Genomic DNA, 22,047 nt, shown 5'->3' on the forward strand with positions numbered 1-22,047 from the left:
TCAGCAACTTCCCATCAACTCTACTCCCACTCAAAAGGGATGTTGCTACTTGTCCTTCCTTCAAGTGTAACTAATGAGTAAACATGGAAGTTATTTTCCACTTCCCCTCTTTTACTCAAGCCAGAAAAATCTTCACAACTGAACTTCTATTAACTGAGAAACAGCTTCAGGCAAGTAAGAATCAAATCATTTCATCATCATGTGACTAAGGTCTACCTAAAGCAAACTTGTTTCTAAATATGAATGTGTGTTAATGACTGACTGTGCACACGCTTGCTACTTCCTATACCATTCAACAAAACAGCACCATCTTCCTGGTTTGTTCAATAGGGGGGGTTCAGAGATTTAAAGATTTAAAGCTGCACACTGCCAGAGTTTAGAGATGTGTCCAATTCTGGCTCAAGAATTAGAGTTAATGTTGTCTGTGCAGATACATAATGAGAACAGCTTTGAAACCCCATGGATAACTTTTTGATTTTTTTTTTTTTTTGGGGGGGGGGTTAAAAAAGGATGTACACGATGCAATTTAATTACTTTTTTTTTTATTCAGAGGCATTTGACAAGTGGAGCTGTGTGTGAGAGGGAGGTGAAGGGGCACAAGCATGGTTGCAGAGAGGGGGAGGAGGGAATATCATGCTGAAGTTAGATCACTTTCCCAAAAAAAAAAAAAAAAAAAAAAAAAAACTGAGACCCAGTCCCTCGAATCTGTCCCATACTGAGAGGATGTTCCACGTTACACAGCCAAGAAATGCTAACAGAAGAAAATAGCTAACAAATCAGCGAGTGAGTGTAGCAACTGTGAAAGACAAAAGGGAAAAAAAGACAGGACTTGTATCTATTTTGAAGTCTTACAAATCAGAAACAAAAAGGCAGGCCCTTTTTTTTTTTAAAACTGTATTTTCTCGTTTTAACTATTGAATGCAAAATCAAACACGTGATTTGACCTTTTTCACAAAAAACCCAAGCAAAAGTTCAAATACATGTAAGCCACACCACCAAAAATAGAAAGCAGAAAGAAATAACCATCATTTGAAGATTTCAATTAAGCCAAAGAGTATATATAAACACTGGCGAAAGAAAATATTTTTTGATCACTTTCAATTATTCTCTCAATTCTAAAGAGTACATGATTTTAGTTTAAGTTTCCATTCATATCTGGGGAAGCATGGGGAGGCGTAAAAGAAGGGGGCGGGGGGGGGGCTAAATTCTAACAAATAGAAGAATGCCTCTACTTCAAATATGTGTCTAAAGAGGTAGATCAAAACAAACTGCGGAGGAGGGGGAGGGGAGGGTGGTTTGGCAGGAAGGAAGCGGGAAATCGGGAGGTGTCGGGGATCATTTTAAGTATCACTTGTGCCCCTCAGTTGAGCGCGGTGTTAGGATGGCGCGCCCATGTCAGAATAAGTATTCAGGTGGGGTGGGGGGGGTGGGGGGGGACTGAGGTATCAGTGCGCGCTGGCGCTCAGTGGGGGCAGGGTGGGGTGCCTAGTGCCACAACAACCCCCCACCCCCTCAGCTGAGGTAGACGGCGTTCTACTGTGGAAGCATGGATACACTCAAGCACTTTTACCACAATCAACATATTTACATTCGGCATGAAGAGACAAACGAAATAAAATTGTATATTTAAGTTTTGGATTCCTTTCCTCTATTCTTACCCCCAGTTGGGGTTCATTCAGTTTTTTGTGTGCCTTTTCTGGCTTGTTTTCCCTGTATGAACAACAAATTGAAACATTAAGTTACATTTGTGGGTTACAGAGAAATGTCATTTTTGTTTAAATCATTTATTTTCCTATAGCGCAAAAGGAAAAGAAAAATGCATCTATCAGTGTGACTCCCCCTACCCTCACCATGCAGTGAACGACGTTAACATTGACTTGATGGCCTGGCTACAAGGGCCACTCCGAACTGACAAAGCTTGCTCTATGAAAATAAACCTAGTCGGGCTTGGACCTTGCTAAGACACTATGGTCAAGAAGGTGGCAGATGGCCTGGGAACAGAACAGACAACAAACAGACGCTCTGCTGTCTCTAGGGCAGCTACAGAGAGGACTGTTACAGGTCCAGCCCTGTAGAGTCCCAACCACAGCCCTCATAGGAAGGCGAAAAGGAAAATTTTTTGACAAATTAAAGTACCATTACCAATAACAGTGTCAATCCCAAAACTAAATGGCATTGCTGCAATTATGTACGGTTGGCAATATTTGTATGTCTTAGTTGGTTTGTACTTTTTTCAGAAGATGGTGGACCCTCAGGGGAAAAACTGAGGCGATTTTCTCTCGATACTCCTGTCAGCCGCCAGCTGAGGGGGCGCCAACTCTTGCTCTGGGGCTGCTATGTACAAATAGACTTTATGTACAGGGTCATCTTAAGTCACACATACACATGTACAATGCCACCTAAAGCACCAGAGTTGAAAGCAAGGTCAGTTGGCAGCTGACCAAATTTTAAATTTTCTTAAAAAAATAAAAATGTTCAAAGACTATCAGCTTTATAAAGTATACAAAATACCACAAAAGCAAAATAAAAAAGAAAGGAACATTTTTCATATATATATAATCATTTTTTCTCTTCTGAGGTACTAGATCCTGAGGTAGTTAAGTAAAATGCATATTAAATTGGTTTTCCTGGGCAGCAGCAGTTCGGCACCGTTTCCCTAAGTGTCAGTCGTGGCGCTGCCCTCACCTCTAAATATATATTCATCTATGTATATAGGTCTATCTATAAAATGCATCCGAATTTATAAAATGCCACTATCATTACAAGGGCAGGACGCCCAATATAATCCACCCTTTCAGGGGTCCTGTCCTGAAACAAGAATCTTTCCCCTAAACATGGCCCACCCGATCTGAGCCAACCCTCCCCCCAAATAAACCTCTCTGTTGGTCCAACCAGGACCTTGATAGCAATGCCTTTTCCTTTCCACAGAAAACTCATGAGAAAGCTTCAACCAATTAAACGCTACCAAAAAAAAAGGAGAAAAAAAAATAAAAAAGGGAAAAAACAAAAAACAAGTGTCAACTAAATCTGAAGTCAACCAAAACATCTTGTCAGGTTTGAAGTACCACACCAAGGAGGTGATAGGAGGGGGATCCTTATTTCTTCTTTGTGTTTCTAGTGTTTTAAAAAAAAAAAAAAAAAAAAAAAAAGGAAAAATTATTATTATTATAATTTTTTTTTTCTTTTTAAACACACCCGTGGGGGGAGGAGGAGAGCGGTCGAGGGGTGCGTACATGTGAGGGCAGGTGACGTTGTTGGGAGCCCTTAGAAGTACATTCTCACAGAGATGCAGAGAGGTGAGGTGGGTGGAGGTTAAGAGGCATACTGTCTCTTATTAGCCACACTTGAAAGTTCATCAAGTTAGACAAGGAGGGGTGGATGTTTGGTTGGTGATAACCTTAACCTTTGACCCCTGAGATAAGCATGACGACCCCTTGTCTTCTCCCCCTGGACTCTGCTGCATCTGTCCATCTGTCGAGTCTTCTGGCAGATTCAGTCACCATTCCTCCAGGTCCACTGGACCTTTTACTTCCTGCGGGGCAGTGGAGGTTGGGTCCCAGATGCGGGCTTGGGTTGCTGCTGCCTCCTCACCTGGGCCAGAATCTCCTGAATCTTTCTCTGGGCAAGCTAGAGAACACAGAAAATGTTCAGACACAACAACGTAAAGTAATTACGCGTCTGTCAAGGATCCCATGGCATCCTCAAGTGATGCCTTATCGTCAGTTCGTGCTCCTCTCTGTGGTGAACAACCGACACCGTACACAAGACCTTGCTGAATTAGACAACATTTAAATGAGCTGAATTTTCATAAGATTGATTCCTTTTGGGTATCACTCAGTCTGCATAACTGTACTTGGTCTTGCTGTTAAAATGAGTGCTTGCAGGTCTGTGTTTACACAAATCTGTATGTTACTGTTGTGACCTTTATTAAACTAAGCAGAGACTGAGAATCTGTCTTAAATCATATCAAGGGCTTTTCCCTTCTTGAGGTACATCTATGTTTTCTTTATAAAGACCAACCTGGCATGCAAAGAAGTGTCCGCTAATCTTGACTATGACCTGGTCATTCTCGTCAGGCGTCTGGTCCCTAGGCACCACCACTTCTGCACACGTCAAGTTCTGCAGCTCATTCACCTGCAACCACAACAAACAAACAGCTTAAGAGTGAAGATTTGGATAAGACCACCAATACTTAACCAAAGCGTAATTTTTCATTTGTTGGAACAAACGGCCTGTCCATGCCAAGTTGGCTTTCTCCAAAAACAAATATTCTGGCTTGAGTTTGTTCAGCTAATGCAATGATTAATGAATCAGTGTCCTCATTTACAGTTTTTCCACCCTTTCCGATGACTCGTCCAGCAGCAAAGGAGGGAACCTTGATGTGAGCCTCCAGCTTCACCTCTTCCTTAGGTCCAAAGAAATTCTCTTCCTTCAGCTTGCCAAAGATGCGACACTGAGCCTGTAGGTGGACAGGTTATAGTACAGATTACTCATGCTGCACTTAGGAAAAGGGACATTTGTTTTCAAGAAAAAAAATAGCCTTAGAATAACTTACTTCTGTGCTGGCTGTAAAGAGCCACTGACGGACCAAACCAACAGCTGCTACCATCAAATTTAACTATGTGGCTCCGTTCTTTTATTTCTACCAACAGTGTTTTATGTGTTATACAGCTGTGAAGGTACAGCACCTTAAACTGAGCCTCTGGCGGTCCGACAATGATGACCATCCTCTGTTTGGCATCCATTCCTTCTGCAGGGGCAATCTGAAGGAGAGCAGACAGCCAGCATTAAAAAACAGGCAACCATCACTTATTCTTCCAGTTCCTATCAGTCAAGTGACAACGGGAAGACAGCCGGCGTCGACACATTATCGTTTAGATTCAGAGCTTCACCACCTGTCCGTCACTCACCTTGATTGAGGCTCCAGCAAAGTGTGACAGCTGTTTGATGTGTTGACCCTGTTTTCCGATGATGGCTCCCACCGCAAGCGCTGGAATGAACAGGTGAACCGTCTCTGACTCTGGGTGTCCCTGCTGGGTATAAACACTTTAATGTTCTTCGCTCATGTGACCAGGAGACCATCACACAGATGCTGGAATATAAAACTAAAGACCCCTTGCTCAACTCCAGCCATGGATCTAGCAGACACTGGATCTAGCAAAAGTTATGTAAATTCTCTAACCTACAGTAGAGCTCATGCCCTCCACTTGAAATTACCAGTTGGTCAGAAGTGGCATTGTCCAGCTGTAGTACACATGTAGATGCTACTGTCCAATTGGACTTCTTAACACCGCAGGTACTTACTCATTTCTGATGAAGAGAGCACAATATATGTTCCCAGTACAACTGAGCTTTTAGTTTTACACTGCTCACATCAAACAGTGTTAGTTCATATTTAAAATATTTAGCAGATGGACACCTTCATTCCACTCTATTCAAGATCCACAATCTGAATTTGCCACATGCAGTGGTTTAGTAATTCCATCAGGTTGACAGTGGCATCGGATATGACGCTAATGTCTACTCAATAGGTCCTACTACAGATGATTATTCACAGACACCTTGATGCAAACTGCTACAGTACATCACTCATGTTAACAGGGTGTGTGATTGACTTGAGCTCTGGAAGGGGAGGTGGTTGCGTCGTCAAAAAGGAACAACAAGTAGCTCTGTTGATTTTGGATGGAGCCCAACATTCTAGTCAATATTCTGAGGGCACGCCAACAACTTGTTTTGGCTGCTTCCAAATTCTGGAGAAGGGCTCTCAGTAGTGCCGAGGATGTTTTACACGCTGTTTGAAAAACATGCACCCTCCTAAACAGCAGCAAATGCTTTATATGTGGCAGAAATAACACTAACATATCTGGTGAAGCTGATATAAAATACAACTACTAGCCAAGCTGCTGTTGCCCTCCAGGACTCATGTCTCCGTGTCCACCAGGTTACTCCATCAGGTAGTATAGGGACTGCATAAAAGTCAAAGATCAATGGGCAGCTGGAGAAGAACTTGGAAGTAGCAAATCCAGACCCCTAATCCCACAGCGAGCAGCCACAAGCCGTGCAAAGCACTTTGGGACGGGTGACTTACAGCAAGGGGCTGGCTGCTCGCCGACGACATAGAAGCCCAAAACGGCCCCTCACCCCCATAAGGACTGCACTGAAGGAAAAAAGAAACATGGAACTGAGTTGCTAAAGACTAAATGCCTGCTTCTGTTTTAATATACTGCAGTCATCATTATCCTGACCCAAGAGCTAAAGCGCAGAAAGTTTAAGATTAAAAACACAGTCAGTCCTGGATTTGCAATGGTGGAGTATGGGGCGAGCCAGTGTACAGTATGTGACATGGAAACTATTACTTACTCCAAATGATGAGCATCCACCATGGGCCCCAGGAGGTGGGACACTGGACATGGAGGGACCCATGCCTGGTGCTCCACTGGGGAACAAACCCAAAGCGTTTAGATTCAAGCCTGGAATCAGGTTGGACTGGAGCTGAAGAGAAATGAGAACATTTCTATTAACAATACACATCTTAAGTTGAATGCTTGCTTATCACCAGTAATCCATCAGTACATGTACAGTCTGAAAGTGCTTGAGGTGACTTCATGCTAAGGAACAGCATGTAATACCACTTAAGACTTTAACATGAGGGGTTGGGAAAGAGAGTAAACTATTGCAAATGCTGAGATAATCTCCTTTAGTAACTAACTTTATTCACATAGTGGGCATTTTGAACAGCCAGGGGTGGGAAAACTCAAAGATTTGTATCAAATTTAACAGCTAAGTGGCAACTGTGGACAAAATTAAAGGATAAAATCACTAGCATTTGCATAACAGCAGCTCCTGCCCCAGACAGGCAAAATATCTATCCAAAAATATCTAGCCTATCCACCCAGATTCTTGAAGCATCTTTTTGTAGTGCATTTTCTAGATAAAATCTCGAGATTAATGTATTCATTTTCCAGGAACAGTTCTCACATCCGCTGAGTTCAAAGCAGCCGCTTTAAGCTCAATGCCAAACACTGAGATAGAAGTGCAGTCACCAAACATCTAGTACAAGTAATCAGAATAATTCCTGGTTTTAAGTCTCCAATACCTACATTTTCTAGAAAGACTAAAAGTAACCCTGGTTAACACAATATAATCCTGATGGAAAACCATTGTTTTGGAGAGTGTGTCTTTATATGAAAGATTCAGGATATGAAAGCGCTGCTCTGGCAGCAGCGTCTCCAGATCAGTGCTCTGCATGTAAACACCATTATCTGATTTCCTTCCTTAAAACGGTTTTTAGTTATCTAGATTCATGTTTTTATGTCACAGTAAACATCTGTTGCAGCAATTGAAGCAATTATGTCAATGGAAACTTTCCACTGAGAACAGACCATTAGAGTAGTGCTAAAAAAAGGCTTACATTCATAGCAGCCATGTCGCTCTCATACGATTCCCTGGTCTTCTTCATCACCTCCTCTTCAGCCCTTGAGCATGCCTCGATGGGGCCCTTCACTGTGATGGTCCGCTCTGGGTTGTACAGGGTCAGGTCCTGGAGACTGGAAAAAGCAATAGGAGGGGAGCATGAGAACTGTTGCGTCAGAGTATAAATTGTCACACCACAGCAAATACAACATTAAAAATGCATGACGTGCTAAGTGGCACTTTTATGAATGGGCTGCAAGCACTATAAATAGTATTCATTAAAGAGGAGCCACCTGTGAATTTAGAGTGTGTCATGTGCTCTTACGGTGAGATTGTGATTTTGGTCCCTGTGTCCTGCTCAATTTTCTTGAGGTTGCGTCCTTCCTTCCCAATTAATCTTCCTACAAAGTTGTTGTGTACAAGGAGCTTGAGTGGGATCTCCTCAGTACTGCAAAAGACAGAGGATGTCAAGTTATATGATTCTTCACATTAACAGAACATTCAGATTAAACTCCTCTCCAGTATAAATATGTCCATTTGTATCCATGTTGGGATCTACCAGCATCTTACATCATGGTTCTATCATATTCTGAGTATAAGCTGTCAATGTAAATTTCCATTGTCAATAAGCTATATTTTTTTTCCGCAAACAGGCCTGACTCATAAGTAATTTGCATTCCTCTCTCAACCCTAAACGTCTGCCAATTAGAAACAGACACAGTTTGTGTATCACAACATGCACACATTATTTTGACTGTGTGAAGTGAAACAATTACTGATAGCATTTTTAAAAAGAGCTTAAGAATTAATAAAGACTACTATGTCACTGGAAATCTGATTAGGTCAAAGGTTTATTTAGCAAAATGATCTCTGGTCATTTACAGGTAATACACACAAAAAAAAAATTCTAAGACTCAAGTTGTACTAAGACAAATACTGTCATTCTGGTTTTGTTTTGGCACAAACTTACAACTTTGTGTCAAGGGCTTCCTTCTGCATGATTTCCATGATGGTTCTACAAGCGTTCGAACAACCCTCAGGTGTGGAGTGAATTGTGATGGGCTTTTCTGCTGCGCCTGCATTTTCTTTCCTATGAATGTCAATCCTGACATAAAGGAAAGATGATTCAATGCTGGAGATGAACAGGACAAGCAAAGGAAAAGACATAGCTCACTTGCAATGCTCAATGTAATTCCTGACCTCTGTGTACGTACTTTGAGTGGGTCTGTTTGGTGATGTTGCGGATAGTGGCGCCCTCCTTGCCGATAATCGCGCCGACAAACTGCGTTGGGACCAACACACGCAGCGGGATGTCCGACTGCACTTTGGGCCGAGCACCCAGACCTGGAGAGCTGGAACGAGGGGGTCCGCGTGCATTAAAGCCTCTCCTGCCGCTCGGTGAAGGACCCTCTGGTGCGGCCTGTCTCATCTGGGATATAGGACACTTTCAAGGCATAGTTCTCCATCATAGATCCATTCAGCTTCTCCATCGCCCTGGGGAGCATAAAGAGATGTCAGTCTCTACATAACACTCTAGATTCCCAGTGAGTGGGGTATGATTTAACAACACAGGAAAGCTTTTAGACAGCAGTCATGGAGTGAAAAGCATTGACTGGCTTAGCTGCCAAACAATCCTCCATTCAGTCCATTAGCATAAAGCTTTAGGTGTTGATGACTTTCCCATCTCCTTATCAATGGCAGAATCCACTGAATGGGGACTTTAAAACAACATCACAAGGCCCCAGGCCAAATTGGAACAGGTTTTTAGGTGTTGGGTAAAGGCAATGGCTAGAGCTCCTTACAAGTCCAACAAACTGTGGGGCAGTGACCAAACTTCACATTTCTTGAGCTAAAGGAAATTCACTCTAACTTAAAGACAGCAGTCACACTAAACACATGTCTGCCTTGTTAGCCCCAAGGATTTAGATTTGTAGTGAGACAATCAATTATGCCTGGAGACTTCTACAACCACTTGTGCGGAGAGAAACACTGTAGTATGAATCATGTACACCAGGGGGCACCAGATGGCTAATTTAACCCCCCCTCTCCAACAAACACATACACCCACCCACCCCACCCCTCCTTCCCATCATCATTGCATGTCAAATTAAACTAGACTGGTTTTTGGAAGGAGGAAATCAGGTGCACTGTATGAATACTACACAGAGGAAGTTGATGTAATTTCCAATACAGAATGCTGGGCAAAGTGAAAAACTTCAGCAGATCCATGTCAAAGACATCAAGACAGATGAGGTGGAGGTCAGTGATGTGAATATACTGTGTGTGTGTGTGTGTGTGTGTGTGTGTGTGTGTGTGTACTCACAGCCTGGCCTGGTCCTTGGCTGCATATCGAACATTGACTACTGCAGTCTCTGTGTCAGTGTTAACTGTGGGAGCACACACAGCACAGTCAATTCACACACATTCAGTAACGGTGACATAATCTACCACCGTGGGCTTGTTTTACACACAAACAATTACAAATTAACTAGTCTGCTAATTCTACAATGTTTTTTTTAAATAACTTTTTAAAACATGGCACAGAAATTTGAAACTAGTAAAAAGGTGTGTGTTGAGGCGAGGTGATGGAAATACATTTTAAGCTGTCTTGCAACACAAAGCTTCAATGATAGTCTGTATTTACCTTGTTCACAGCTCTCTACTGCACCATACTGAGCAAGCATACTATCCAAAACCTGAGAGAAACAGAGAGAAAAGCCATGATTACTCAGAGACTTTGAAGGCTTTGACCAGAACCTGTTAGTGAGCAGGAGCTCATCTATGGGAACCAGCCCAGCTCGCTGCCAGGACACACTCCATTAATTTTGAACCCCAGAGTTCAATGCTGAGTTACGTGGATAAATTTGCTGCCTTCTTGTAAAAGCCTGTCTACCTCAAATTATGACTCTCCCCTTGGGGCACTTGCATGGAGCTCCAGGTGCTGAGCAAGTTTTATAAGATTTTAAAAAGTCTTTATTTTTACCCAAGTACCCATGTAAACAACCATTTCTATTAAAAAATAACGTTAGATTTACAGGCAGATTAATGCATGTATGTGAATTTTTTCTCTTTTTTTTTTCTTTTTTTTGATGACCATTCCAAAAAAAAAAAAAAAAAAAAAAAAAAAAACCAACCCACAAAGCTATGGTTGCTTTTACTTGTTGGACTTACTTTTTTTATATATACATATCTAAATTATTAACTACATGAAAGAAATCTCTGCATGGTGAGATCATACATATAAAAAAGGGAAAACAACAAAAAATACAAAATGCATCCACAAGAAAGCCACACCAAGCTGGCTACCTGCCCAAATATGGAGACCAAAGGATTTCAATTCATAGATGTGATCAAATGTGGGCGAGAGGGGGAGCGAGGGTTCTAAGCTAAGCTAAGACCTCCGACCATGCTCAGTCGAACCCAAGGCCACACCCCCAAGAGCTCAACCCCACTTTCTAGCCAACAAGACTGCGTCCCTGCCCCCCCACTCCCCCAACCCACCAACCAAACAACCTCCCGCCTCCCTGCCATCTCCACTCCCCATCATTGGCTGCTCCCGCACCGATATGAGTTCCCTGAAGCCAAGAGTTGCCGGCTGCTGGCTGGCTGCGCTGCTTGTCCATCTGCCGGGCCTGGCCAATGGGAATCCAGGCCATTCAGGAAAGGGTGGGGTACATTCCAGCAGGAAGCAGTGGCTGGGGGAGGGGTACGAGTTCATGCTACACATTCTGTGAATCGGCGCACATGGAAGGAAAGGGGAAACAGTCCAGGCCCACCCACCCACTACAGCTTGTGAATACACCACTACTCTCACCACTATTCTTTCGCTCTACAGCTTCATACACCATGACCCATTGTATTATCAACCTGATAAGATACATACAAGGCCTTTGCATCAAAAGATCCCATTCTGTTCTATTCCTCCATTCTTCTAACCCCTCCCCCTCTGAGGGGGAGAAACCTCCATGTCACCTTTTGAGAAAGCAAACAGCTCGCTCGCTACATACTAGGAACATGGGTGGATCTAGAGCTGCAGTTGAGGGACATGCGTAGGCAACGCGAGCCCACCATTACAAAACACTGAGCCTGTCCGTAGCCATTTGATCACAGTGAGTGAATCAGGCTGAAATCTAAAGCTGTGTATTAAACTTACAATTTAGAATAATACTGAAACAATGGTGCAGTTCACTGAGAAAATTCTCATTAGGCTTCCATAGTCTTTATGGAGCAGAAAATTAAACTGAACACTACAAGCACACGCCATCACTGCTAAACCTCTGCTGCAGAAGGAGAAAAGAAAAAAAAAAAGTCACATAAAGCTGTGTTACTGACACATAAGATTCCACATGCAAGCTAACAATAGGGATCTTTAGTTTGACAGATTTTTTTTAAAAAGCTTCAGTGTAATTTCTCACATAAAAAGAAAAAAAAAAACGTATGCCCAGCAGATTAGTATGTAGTCACTGAATACCAAGGAGTTTTAAATTAAACGCTTATCACATGCAGAGAAAGACAGACATGCAATACACGAACACACACACACGCACGCACACACAGACGACTGTTGCTCAACACTGACATTCGTTTTTCACTAATCAGGCTGTGGCCTTGAAATCTGACCATGTTACAGCTCACCATTTCTATTGATATTATTCATTTTTACATGACAGCTTTTTGCCTGTTAACCCTTTAAGAAACACAAAACAAGTGGACAGCTTTTGAGATTTAACACTGACTTTGAGCATCAGCTTTACTGTTTTAACTCCATTTAAAGCCACTGTAGAAAACCTGCTACATGAACATCCAGTGAACTACTACTTATGCAACTGAGGACAGTTTTACATAATCAATTCAAACGTGACTTTCTGAAGAGTTTGTCACAGAAAATTTGTGGGTGTACTTTTGCCTAAAATACCAAGGTTCACTCTAAGGCTTAATCCAAGATCAAGTCAAATAATTCACACAGTTTAAAAGTTACCTGTGTTAGTAGTTGTCACTGTGTGTAGAACTGTCATTTTGGAGGGGATTAACAGCAAGTCATGAATTTTTACTCCACATTTTTTCCTTAATGTGGGACATCTATGTAAACTGTACGTGAACATGGCTGGGGACACAACATAATGAACATTAAGACAACACTTGTGTCATTGTGAGTTAGTGTGCTGAATCATATTAAACTGTACTTTTGCTGCATTTACACTGTTGATATTGTCAAGAGTATTAATGTAACTATGATAATTTAAGAGGAAATTTGTGGTGGCATTTATGGCTTTTGTCATTTTATAAAGTGCTATTTAGTTACAAATTGACATTAGAAATGCTTTAGAATACACTCCACACCAAATTTCAGTACAGTGGATTCAACACCACTCTTACAAACTCAAACCCTTGACATCATGAACTTTAAATGTGTAGAATATATTGCATGGGCAATATAATGGATTGCATTAAATTGTGCAAGTGCTGATTTTATTTTGTCCACCCTCTGTATGTCAAGGAAACATCAATGTGTGTGCATTTTAAATTCAAGTAATTTAATTTCCAGACTCACTATATACATGAAACACAAATTAAACTACATCACTCTAAATACGTAAACTGACTTTCTAAAATAAAGAATAAATAGAGATGTCCCATAAACCAAATAAGGACTTGCACACTTGAGCTGGCCAGGTCAAACCTCTCGTTGCATTAATGTTTCATAATCCCTCAGACAATACCCTTGGTTTATTTTTGCTTCATTTCCACATGATATTTTTTTCCCCAAGAAAACAAGATGTAAAAAAGCTTTTCAAACTAGGATGTCATCAGTGTTGAAAAACAGTGATAGAATAGTCAATAAAGTCCATGGAATCAAATCAAATCAACAACCAGCTTTTTCAAAATGCTTTAAGAACATGCCAACTAGGTAACCAATACACATACAACCATCATGCTATAAACATTGTATGCTTGTGTGACGTTTCCTCTCAAGTGTGAACCAGCTAAATCATCAAGACACCCAACACAATCCTTTAACATTTTTCAAACATCTTTGTTTAGTGAAACCTCACAGCCTGTCCTGCCCTTCCCAAGCTGCTAAATTGTAAAAACTCAACCTTGAAATTGCCATTGCCAAATTCCCACTGACATTAACAATAATTTCTACCAATTGCATTTCTACCCACTGGTCTGAGTGGCGACCTTCTCCAAACAAATCATCACACACATGCTCAATTGAAACCCAAAGGAAAGGAAAGGTGACTCCAGAGGCCACTAAATGAGAGCCCAGTTGGGTTGCCCCATGGTGCCCCGCCCTGGAAGCAGTTAGCAGCCTGTTAGCACTCACCTCCCACTGCATATGAGGCGGGATGTTCCTGATCTGCAGCTTACAGCTCCTGGAGAGAGAACAAGGGAGGAAGAGGGTGGGGGATGGATAAATGAGGAGGAAGAGAAAAAGAGGAATTGATGAAGGTAGATGGGAAGAGAGATGGGAGAGAAGAGGGGAGAAAGACAGTTAGCGGCAGACAATACCAAGGGCACAATGATACAAATGACAGAAAAGGGGTATTTTATCAAATAAAACAGAACAAAAACAAAAAAAATGCAGGCCCTAATTCCCTCCACCATATTAAAGAGAGACTAGGGTGGAGAAGCTGTAGATACGACTTCTGCTTTAACTCCATTCCCAACTCAGCAGGTGCACTGAAACAACCTGGGTAAAACGTGGGAGGAAGTGAAGAAAAAAAAAAGTGGGTAGCGAGGAGATTTGGAATCACCACTGGGTGGCCTAAATTGAGTTGAGGGCGCGCAAAATTAAAATTAAACTAAAAAAAGCACCACGCCCTTTTCCCAAATTACCAATTGTGTCACACAGAGTGCGAAGAACAAGATTGGGAAGAGAAACAGGATGGGGAAGCAGGAGAAAGGCGTAGTAAGAGGCATCAAGGAGAGAGCGGGGGGTGGGGGAGGGAAAAAAGGATTGAAAAAGACAAAGATACGCTATCCAAATGTCTTGTCTACACACTTCGAGTCAAGCATGTGCCCTGTAGCATTGCATCATGAGTTTCAGTCACTGCTAGGCTCAAGCCCACTCTTTTCAACCAAAATAGACACTTATCCAGGAGCATCCAGCTGTTGTTATCAAAAAGGGGCAAGGGGGGAGTTGGTGGTAGTGCGGGTGCCAAACAGAAACCAAAAGGGAATCTCCACTAGCAGCGTCATACTAAATAGGAAGATTTAAAATTGTGTGCTTGTTCATAGAGAGTGTGCACACAGCAGAAACAAGTGGAGACTAGCAGCTACAATGGTGCTGCTGTGTTCTCTGTTACAACAACCAGGACTGAAAATTCCCAGTTCATCCTTTTAGAATGAAGGTTCCTTATCTAGTTACATTTAGTGTACAGCAGCATGAGTATAGAGGCTATGTGTGGAGGTCAAGCAGACAATGGAACTTGTGGATCAATGAGTCAGAGTTTCACAAGTGTCCGCCTGCATGTGGATGTTGTATTAAAAAAAAAAAAAAAAAAAAAAGAAAAGTGAGAAAAGTGCAGGCTGCTCCAAAGTCCACTGCCTGTTGACACACACAAACCTAAAGGACCAAAATGTACATATGGCCGGTCGCCGAGGCATGAGAACACACACACACACACACACACACACACACTGTAGAATCACAAACCCTGACCTCCAACCCATTTCCACACCAGCTTTACACTCTTTCTGCACATACCTGATACATACGCAGCATGTGTAGCTAATTCAAGTTATACTGTGAGCAGATACCATTTCCTATCTAGTGTATAAAAACTTTAAGATAAAGAGTTACATTAAACACATTTCTTGTCTTTTCCTCAAGCATCACTGAGCTGTTAAATGGCGTTTAAATGCAGCTCATCTACTTGTACAAACCGCTCCACTCCTAATGGTTGTTTTGTAATCTGTTGTGTACAAGATAGCACTTTACAACATGCAGCATTTATAAAACTCACTCCTTACACCATGGACTCAAATTCAAGAAAACAGGATATGTAGCAAAATTTAATTTTAAAAAATTACACACAAGCTTATCTAGGCAGTAAAACGTACTGCACATGTGCAACAAGGGCCGCAGTAGTTGAAATTTTGAAATTCCTCAGCTTAGCCACTACGAACATAATCCAGCTAACAGACAGTTCAACAAAATGTTTAATTTGAGACATTAGGAAACTACTTAATTCTAAATGGGCAAATTGTAAAGAAAATTCCCAAATAACTTCCAAGAGGAATTCCAGCCCTTTCCGGCCCAGTGTGCCATTCCTGGCTGATCCGGCCCCCTCTCCCCGCACACATTCTGTATGCTCTGCATTGCGGTGGGAACGCCATGCAAAATGTGCAAATGCACCAAGCACTTCCAGTCGGATTAACCTATAGCTCCACACAGCACACAGAAGAAGTCAGCCAGGGTATGGTGTGAGGTGGGGGTTGGGGGGGGGTATACATTCCCTAGTCCCAGCCTTTGAATTGGGGAGGGGTGTGTGTGTGTGTGTGAGTGGGGTGTGGTGTTGGGGGGTGGGTGGGTGGGTGGGAGTCTAGCCCTGTTTCAGGCAAGGGTAACAAGGGCCCTCTCTGCCCTGTGGGGGTGGGGCCCTGTTGCCATGGACACGAACAAGTCCACTGACAGGAACATGTAGAGCAGGGTTAAAAGTGGGAGGGGGAGGGAAGGAGGGGACGACCAGGAGTGACTGGGGTTGGTTCGTCATGTGATGGCCAAGAGGAGGCCCGGCTCCTTATTTACTTTTAAAAACGGACCAACACACTACATGTTCACCCCCCCCCCGTCCTTCGCCACCCAGCTGAGACGTGTAGGCTTACGCCATGGAGATTGTGCACACCAGTGGATGTTGAGACACGTATGCAAGCATGCACATGTATCCGTAAAATCTGCAAGAGGATTCACACATCAAGAACCATGACACTACACCACACCTGCGTTCAGATCCATTCCTCAACTTTCCACCCATACTGAGGCACTCTACGTCAACACCACCACGGACAGTGTGGTACACACATGATCTGTGCTCAGTGCCCATCCACAGTCATTGACTATTCAGTATGCAGAGGTTCTGAATGACTGAACTCCACACAGCCTGGTTTCCGCTGCCCTCTCACAAGCCTTATATGCACACTGTGCACCCAAAAAGCTACATTCAACACTTGCGTTTGGATAGATTGGTCTGGAATTCCCTCAGAGAATTCCAGTGAGTTGAATATCAACAGTTAGAAATGACTCAACTTCAGCAAAGACTATTACACGTGTGTCTTTACCTCCCCACCCCACATACACACACAGATTAATTTTTTCTTACATTTAAGAGAGAGCAAAAATACAATGTCATTCAGATTTGAGCCTAGTGGGAGGGAGAGTTAAGGAACCTTTGCCTACAGTCTGGGTAAAACAAGGGGCCACATTCATAATTCTCTGGCACCCCAAGTGTCCGTCCCAAATCCCCGTTTTTGCAGGTGGGGCCCCACAGTGACCCCATGACCCAGAATTCTTGTAATAAGAGCCAGAAGCCATTTCTACAAACAACTCTGATACAATCTACACTATTGTCTCAATTTATAGATGTTATTTTTTATAATGCTTGGTAGAAAAAAAAAAAAAACTACCAAACAAGAACAAGGCAAAAGAGCTGAAACTTTACACCACTCCATGAGAACAACTGCTACACTATATATGCTGCAAGAAAAAAAAATTTAAGTTGTACACTTTGAACAAAGTATGTTTAACGTCCCCTTTCCTCTCGCTTACTCACTCGCACACACACACACACACACACAGACACACACACACACTCTCGAGGCCACCCCTCCTATAGCCATGCCATTTTTTTCTTCCTGTACACGTGACTAAACGGGTATGTGCATGTGGGGATGGGAAAGCAATGTATTTATTCTGTTGGATTTAACCAACGAGGAGCATAATTTGACCCCAGAAGTTCAGTCAGAGTGTACACAATAATGACACTACTGCAACTCAGATTGGCTTATATAAGGATCAAATTAAATATTTGGAGTGAAATTTAAAAAAATAAATTAAGGAAAAAAACAACTGCTAAATTAGTAGCTGTTGGTAAAAATAAATTTAATGTAGCCCAGTTGTGCTAACAAGCAATTCAATATAATTTTGAAAATAAGCTAGGTCAAAAGTTAAAATATAATTACTATTTTAAACTGTTGTGTCAATTGTGGATAATATGGCCAATTTATCTGAAATGTAGACACCTGTAAGATTCTGATTAATGCTTGATATCTTACTGAACAATTTACATGCTTTCTCAGAAAAAAATAAATAAACAAATAAAAGCACAAAACATAGTCAAGAATATGTGGGTGTCATCTTTAAATGCCAGATTTTTTTTTAAAAAAAAAAAGAAAGAAAGAAAGAAAAAAAAGCCAAACACAAAACGTTTTCAGAAGTCAGGCAAAGTAAAATGTCAGTGTCCATAAGATGACTGAAAGGTTTAATAACTAGGAAAAGAATACAATGTACCTATGGACAAGATGTTTTCAATTAACTGATTTTTGCTGGGTTATGTTGTTAATGCATACAGTATATTTTCAGGAGTCACTATTGAATGCAGCACATGTTTAGCTAATGCAGTGGAGATAATTTCAGTGGGATTTTTTACGCAACCCTGACAAATTCAGAGGAACGTACATCAAAATCTTGAATTACATGACGTAATTTGGCCAAGGTGAAACGCCACGCTCCCTAGCATGTCACCCTACGCAGTGCTATCTTTATGAACCCCAAAATGCAGCCACCCCACCTTGATCCCTGTCTGTTGTAGCACTTCCCCTTCCTGAGGGGTTCAAAGGTTAAGCCATGGTGATTGGCCAAGCCCCCAGCTGATATTTGCAGGCTGGAATGCAAAGAGGGGCCCCAGTGCACAAGTGTGTGTGTGTGTGTGTGTGTGTGTGTGTGTGTTAAATGTGTGTGTAGCCTATACTGAAGAATACTGTTCCCATTGACTACTGCTATGTTCCATGTTGTAAAGGGAGGGCACGTTTTACTTTTTTGAAGTGTGGCTGAAACTCGACTCTGTTGCTGCCATAGCCAACACAGCAGACTGCACTAAAAAGACAGAGCAACGTCACCAGTTTTTTGTGACCAGGAAAATTTGGAGGAAGGTCTCAAGATTTGACGTAAAATTCCCCACGTAGCTCACCTGGTTTATTTATGCAAGCTACAATTTAGACCAACAGCCTACCAGACGCCAGGGTACCCTTCTATAACGTTCAGGTGGAAAATATAATTCACGTTAACATGTCAAAAATTCCCTACTGGCCCCGTTTTTATATTTAACCACTTTCTAAATTTATTTAAGCCGCGTAGGATAGTTTAAAAGGCATACACGTTTCACCTCGAGTTTTCTGATTTCAAACGTGGCTTGTTAATTCGCGTAAAACAGCACGATATTCAAAACCAAACTTTAAAGAAATCAAACCATGCACATTACGTGTAATGCCTCTGTGAAATGATTTACCCCAATTAGCAAGCGAGAGCCATTTTCATTTAATACAAGACCATAATTAATTATGCCCAAACTGCATCAACACCAAAAAATTCGCACACAATGCCAAAAAGGTCCAGTTTTTTTACGTCCTCAACACAGATTACGTAGACCCCACAAAAAATATTAATAGCACACTTTGTGGGAATCATTCACTGAAACACTACAGTCCAGTGTGACTACGGGGGTCTAACTGTGAAACTAAGGTTTTCCGTGACTTGGGCCCCAAACCTCCCATTCCACTCGCGTTTGGGAGTCCATCTCATGCAACAGCAGCACAATGTGTAGAGGAGGGCGGAAGCGCAGGGCAGGCAGGGAGAATGACGGGCAGATCCTTCTCAAATGGACGACTCCACAAGGCCTGTACGCCTCAAAAGCAGCCTGCACTCACTCAGCACACATTTCAGCCAGCACACTCAGGCTTTACTAATCGCCCAGAGGTTGGAGCTCAAATAATATCAAGTACTGTACGTACACAAAAAATACCAGTGTATGGGCGAGCGACAAAATACAGACATGTGCTAGTTAAACCCAAATGCACGACGGTTTTAAGAGCACCCCACAGTCATGGCGAGAGGAGGGAGTACACCACCATACGCCCCTTTCATTTGACCCCAGAGCATTCAGAAAAAAAGAACACCTCATTTAACCAAAATGAAAATGCTTCCACCACTGGAATTCACGATGCTAAACAGCAACATAGGTGCACATTTCCAGCACCGTATCTTCAAAAAACAAATAAAAACCTTCTTGTAGAAAATGGCTAGAGTGAGGGGTGGGGGGAGAGGAAGGAAAAAAAATGGAGCTCCCACGAGTTGAACCAAGCACCATATAATAAAACTCGACCTACCTTTGACGTTTAGGGACCGAGTGCTCCACTTCGAGAAGTTTCCCATGAAGTTCAACTTTACCTAGAAAACAAAAGGCAACTATTTTAATTCCACTGGTCCTTTGACCTCTCCAAACGGGCCTCCTTTCCTGCTTTTGGAAATGTATTTAGGGGGTTAGTGTTTACTGCTCATTTGTGCTAATATCTAAACAAGCGTATGTATGTAAGCAGACATGGCAGCGAGCTGGATATTTTCAGCACAGTATGATATTAGCAACACAAATTGCTGAATGTGCGAGCAACTAACAGCACGAGGACATAAGATGAGCCAGACATTAGCTTAATTCGTAAAATCATACGAGTTTAGCTAAATTGTTACGTGTCCTGTGTGAGCAGGCGTAACTTTAATTTAATAACAAACCATGAGACGAAGTGGTGGGATATACAAAAGCAAATGGTCGTGGTGGCTCTGTTAGTTGGCCTACATTTAACCAACACAATTAAACCACCTGGTGTGTCAGCATGGGCGAAATGGCTTCACAATGTAGCGAGCTGTGGACACTGAAGAGGGCCTATACTTTGAAACTGGGATAAGAGTGCAAGTTCAAATTGAAACTGGTAAAAGCAGCAACCCACCACGGCCTGTGCCCTGTTCGTGCCAAAGTGGGCTGTGTGATAGAGCCCACAATAAGGCTCACACCACGGCGTCCACAGCCCGCTGCCTATGCGCCCCACTGCCCTAAACGGCACATAACCTGCATTAGGAAAGCCTCAGCATTCTCATCCACATGATTGTGTTTACTCGACCATTTTATCAAGCTACACTCAGTGAAATTACAAGCGCAGAATTTCACTCAAACCCCGGGCATGCTATTTCTCTGAGCCCACAGTGTCAAAAGGCCAAGTAAAGGTTGTGTGAGAGAAAGAAATGCTTGGATACACCCCCACCCTACAGGACTACATGCATTTCTCATAAGGGCCACGAAGTAAAGGCAATCTTCACACAAATGCAGCAGTTCGTGCGGCTTTCAAAATACCACTTTTTTAGCCCCAAATTTTTCTCACCTGAAAGAACATCGATGGCCTTCATTGCAGCCTTCTCGTCCGGGCAATCCACAAACGCATAGCCAGTTTTGACAAGAAATGGACCACTGTGCGGAATCTTCCACTGCTCAAAGATAGTTTCGAAGTCCTCCTCGCTCGCTTCTGCGCTCACGTTGCCAATGTATAGCTTATTCATGTTCTGCGCCGAAAAGGGACAATCTTTACGCTGAGGGAGAGATAGTTATTTGCTCTCACGGATGTGCAGTGTTTGGAGTAGCCTAAATCGCCTTTACTACTACGGAGTGGCTGTGGCGTGCTTCCCGGTCGTTCAAGCCACAGATAGATTTAAACTGGCAGCCTCACAGTGCGTTTGCGCTCCCTCGCCCCTCTGTCTCTATCGCGCAATAAATAAATGCTCAATTATTAATCTCGTGTCTCCAAACGATGGCGGGCTGGGTGAAAAGGAGGAGAAACTACTTTGTGTCTTCCTCCAAACCCCTTGGCAAAGAGACAGAGAATGTCACACACGGTAAGGCTGGCGCCCGCCTCTAAGTCTACAGCCTAGAATAAGAAGAAGAAGAAGAAGGGGGAGAAAAAAATCCTCTGCTATTCCGGCTTTTTGAATGAGCCACGTGTTCAAACTACAAATCAGCCCACACGTGAGGAATCCCAATTGCTCAATTAAGTGTTTGGGATTGGGGAAAATTGCACGGGAATCTGGGGTGGGGACAGTAGAGGGGAGTGGAGAAAAAAAGGAGGGGAAGAGTGGATTGGTGTTGGGAAAAAACCTTGCGAGCTATGTGCGTAAAGGGATTCCGTGAGAACCCAGTGTATCTTTACTAGAATCACATTCGTGTGCCTTTCTCTGCAAACCCTCGATTCTCATTGGTCGGTTGAGGAATAGTAAAACGGCAGTGCGCTCACGCACGCCCATAGCAGGGAGACGCTGATATTGCGGGGGCTTGTGCGCACGGCTGTGCTAAGTGCGCTGTACTGATGACACAGTGGGAGAAAAAAAGGGGGTGGTGCCATTCATAAATGATGTTGCACTGTATTGTTAAATTGCACACTGAATACTTTAATTTCGAGAATCTGGAATAAGGGAGGGTCCTGTGCCGCTCCTTGGGCCCTCGCGCAATATGGGAATGACACGTACCACTATCCACATGACGGCATCCATCTTCTCCAACTAGAGTGGAGCCATGCCCTTCCCGTTCCACAACT

General features: G+C 42.7%; 1 protein-coding gene across 1 annotated transcript; it reads right to left on the reverse strand.

Annotated features, from left to right (window-relative positions):
- Window positions 1–3,118: 3,118 nt before the first annotated feature.
- On the reverse strand, window positions 3,119–21,651 carry igf2bp3 (insulin-like growth factor 2 mRNA binding protein 3). Its single transcript, XM_051065913.1, is given in 17 exon segments — window positions 3,119–3,627; window positions 4,021–4,134; window positions 4,328–4,459; window positions 4,689–4,763; window positions 4,911–5,033; window positions 6,089–6,157; window positions 6,361–6,492; window positions 7,412–7,547; window positions 7,739–7,861; window positions 8,384–8,518; window positions 8,628–8,836; window positions 8,838–8,907; window positions 9,737–9,800; window positions 10,058–10,109; window positions 13,742–13,790; window positions 19,801–19,861; window positions 20,845–21,651. Coding segments are annotated over 17 exon segments (1,821 nt in total). The 5' UTR covers window positions 21,020–21,651; the 3' UTR covers window positions 3,119–3,525.
- Window positions 21,652–22,047: the final 396 nt, after the last annotated feature.

Source organism: Lates calcarifer, linkage group LG3 (genome assembly GCF_001640805.2).
Source record: "Lates calcarifer isolate ASB-BC8 linkage group LG3, TLL_Latcal_v3, whole genome shotgun sequence".
NCBI lineage: Eukaryota > Metazoa > Chordata > Actinopteri > Centropomidae > Lates > Lates calcarifer.